The sequence below is a fragment of the Panicum virgatum genome, chromosome 2N, assembly GCF_016808335.1.
Source record: "Panicum virgatum strain AP13 chromosome 2N, P.virgatum_v5, whole genome shotgun sequence".
Taxonomy (NCBI): Eukaryota; Viridiplantae; Streptophyta; class Magnoliopsida; order Poales; family Poaceae; genus Panicum; species Panicum virgatum.
In genome coordinates this window covers 47,371,726-47,373,916 of record NC_053146.1, presented here as the reverse complement: position 1 = coordinate 47,373,916, position 2,191 = coordinate 47,371,726, and the positions used below count along the sequence as shown (strand labels likewise).

Sequence of the window (2,191 nt, the reverse complement as noted above, 5' to 3'; positions counted from 1 at the left end):
CTGATGCTCTGTCAGTTGGGTGTGAATAAAGTCTCATGTACATGTTTTTAAAATTGAAGCACACAACTTTCATACCTTTCATGACAAAAGACACAGGTCTCTGATCTCAGCTCTCACCGTTCAAACAATCATTCAGTGTTGTACACTGTCTTATAAGCAACTCCTTCGCATCATTGTCAGTTACTCAACGTCCCTCCCTCCGGCCATCTATCGCCTCGACCAACCTTTTAAGCCTCGCAAAAGTTGGTCATCATCATCGATCGATCGCGAGGCGAGCACCCCAAGAAAACATCAAGCAAAGCCATTGATCCGAGACCAGTTCCAGTCGCAACCACCGGCGCGCGGGGGGCGGCGATCGAGCCATGGGCGGCACGCCGCGCAGCAGCATAGGCCACATCCTGCCTGTCGCCGGCTTCTTGGCCGTCGGCCTGTGGCACCTGTTCAGCCACATCAAGCTCTTCTCCCTGCGCCCGGACGCGTACGTCGCGCCGGTCTGGTTCCCCGCGCCGCGCGTCCGCCACCTCGAGCTCATCCTCGTCATCGCCGGCAGCGCCGTCGAGTTCGCCATGGAGATGTTCGTCGACCACTCCACCTTCCTGCCGTTCGACGCCGACGGATCCATCCCGTCGGACCGCCTGCACAACCACGAGCACGCCATCATCTGCCTCGCGCTCCTCGTCTACGCGGCCTCCGCGCTGCACCTCGACCGCGTCCGGGCGCGGCGCCGCGACACGCTCTCCCTGCTCCTCGTCGCGGTCGTCTTCGCGCAGGAGCTGCTCGTGTTCCACTTCCACTCCACCGACCACGCCGGCCTCGAGGGACAGTTCCACTGGCTCCTGCAGCTCGTCGTCGCCGCGTGCCTCGCCACGGCGCTCCTGGGCATCGCTTTCCCGCGGAGCTTCGCGGTGAGCCTGGTCCGGTCGGCGTGCATCGCGTTCCACGGCGTGTGGCTCATGGTCATCGGCGCCATGGTGTGGGTGCCGAGCCGTGTGCCCAAGGGCTGCTCGCTCGTTCAGGAGGACGGCCGCGACACCGTGCGCTGCCACAGCGAGGCCAGCCTGCATCGCGCCAAGGCGCTCGCCAACCTGCAGTTCGGGTGGTACCTGACTTTCATGACGGTGTTTGTCGTCGCCCTATACCTGTACGTGTGCAAGAGGTATCCTGCGGAGGCAGCGTACGTGCGGGTGCCGGAAGCCGGCGAAGAGGAGGAAAACCTGGAGCAGCGCAAGTGCGGGGCGGTGCGCGGCGGCGACAATGTTCATGGATTCACGCCTTTGGAGATCGAGGTGTAACTGGCCAATTGTAGAACACTAGGATGATTGGCGCGCTAACGCTGCGCCGGTTAGGAAAGCGTGGATGGTCCGTGTTGTCATCATGTATAATACCTTCCAATTGTATTTCAGTGTATCCATTTAAAATGCACGTTAATTATTTTGTTTGAAATGAACCAGCAATTAAGAAAAGGCAAGGCCAGTTGGTATGAAACGTAATATTATAACTATAACGATGGCCTAATAGCAAGTTATTCAGATCGGCAAAGGCTAAAGAAAGATGTATTTGTTGAGTAAATTGTAAAGAGTTATATGATTTATAAAGCACAAACAAAATGTTACGTAGAATATGAAACAGTAGCATCTTGTGTAGGAAAGCAAGAGGTTTTAACATATTAGAACCTTCTTTGTGATAATAAAATTGAAAGCTCACTTCAACGGCACAGTTTCTGCATTAATGCAAATGATATCTTTCACCTTTTAAAAATCTAATCATATGTGAAACGGTTTCAGTTCACCACAGCTGTGAAAATCAAACAACCAAGAACTAACAATAGCTCGCATATATGGTGAAAGGTAGAGATGAATAAGTTTCAGTGTACGGCTGCTTCAGGCTTTCCGTGCGTGCCTTCATGTTCTTTTATCGATAGACGAAAAAAACATGATCTAATAAATGAATGTTGAGGCTTGGTTCTTAGACAGTCATGTGATATTTGTAAACAAAACCACATTAATACATTGGCCACGTAAACTAAATCAGGCGAGTCATGTGAAAAAATTATTTATTTATTATTAGTGGCAGGGTGCCTTGGTCAGCTTGACCAGGACCTTGAGCACCTCGAGCATCAGTAGCTGTCTTGCCTTTAGCTGTCTTGCCTTAATTGTAAAACAATGTCTTCAATTTAGTTACCTAATCAGTT

The 2,191-nt window shown here is 51.8% G+C and overlaps 1 protein-coding gene across 1 annotated transcript; it reads left to right on the top strand.

Moving 5' to 3' along the window:
* Positions 1-256: 256 nt before the first annotated feature.
* On the top strand, positions 257-1,431 carry LOC120658863. Its single transcript, XM_039937007.1, has one exon. It carries the CDS (start codon positions 363-365, stop codon positions 1,290-1,292), a length of 930 nt encoding a protein of 309 aa, XP_039792941.1. The 5' UTR covers positions 257-362; the 3' UTR covers positions 1,293-1,431.
* The last annotated feature ends 760 nt before the right edge of the window (positions 1,432-2,191 follow it).

Coding starts and splice junctions, on each gene's coding strand:
- LOC120658863 (XM_039937007.1), top strand. CDS start 363: ATGGGCGGCACGCCGCGCAGCAGCATAGGCCACATCCTGCCTGTCGCC.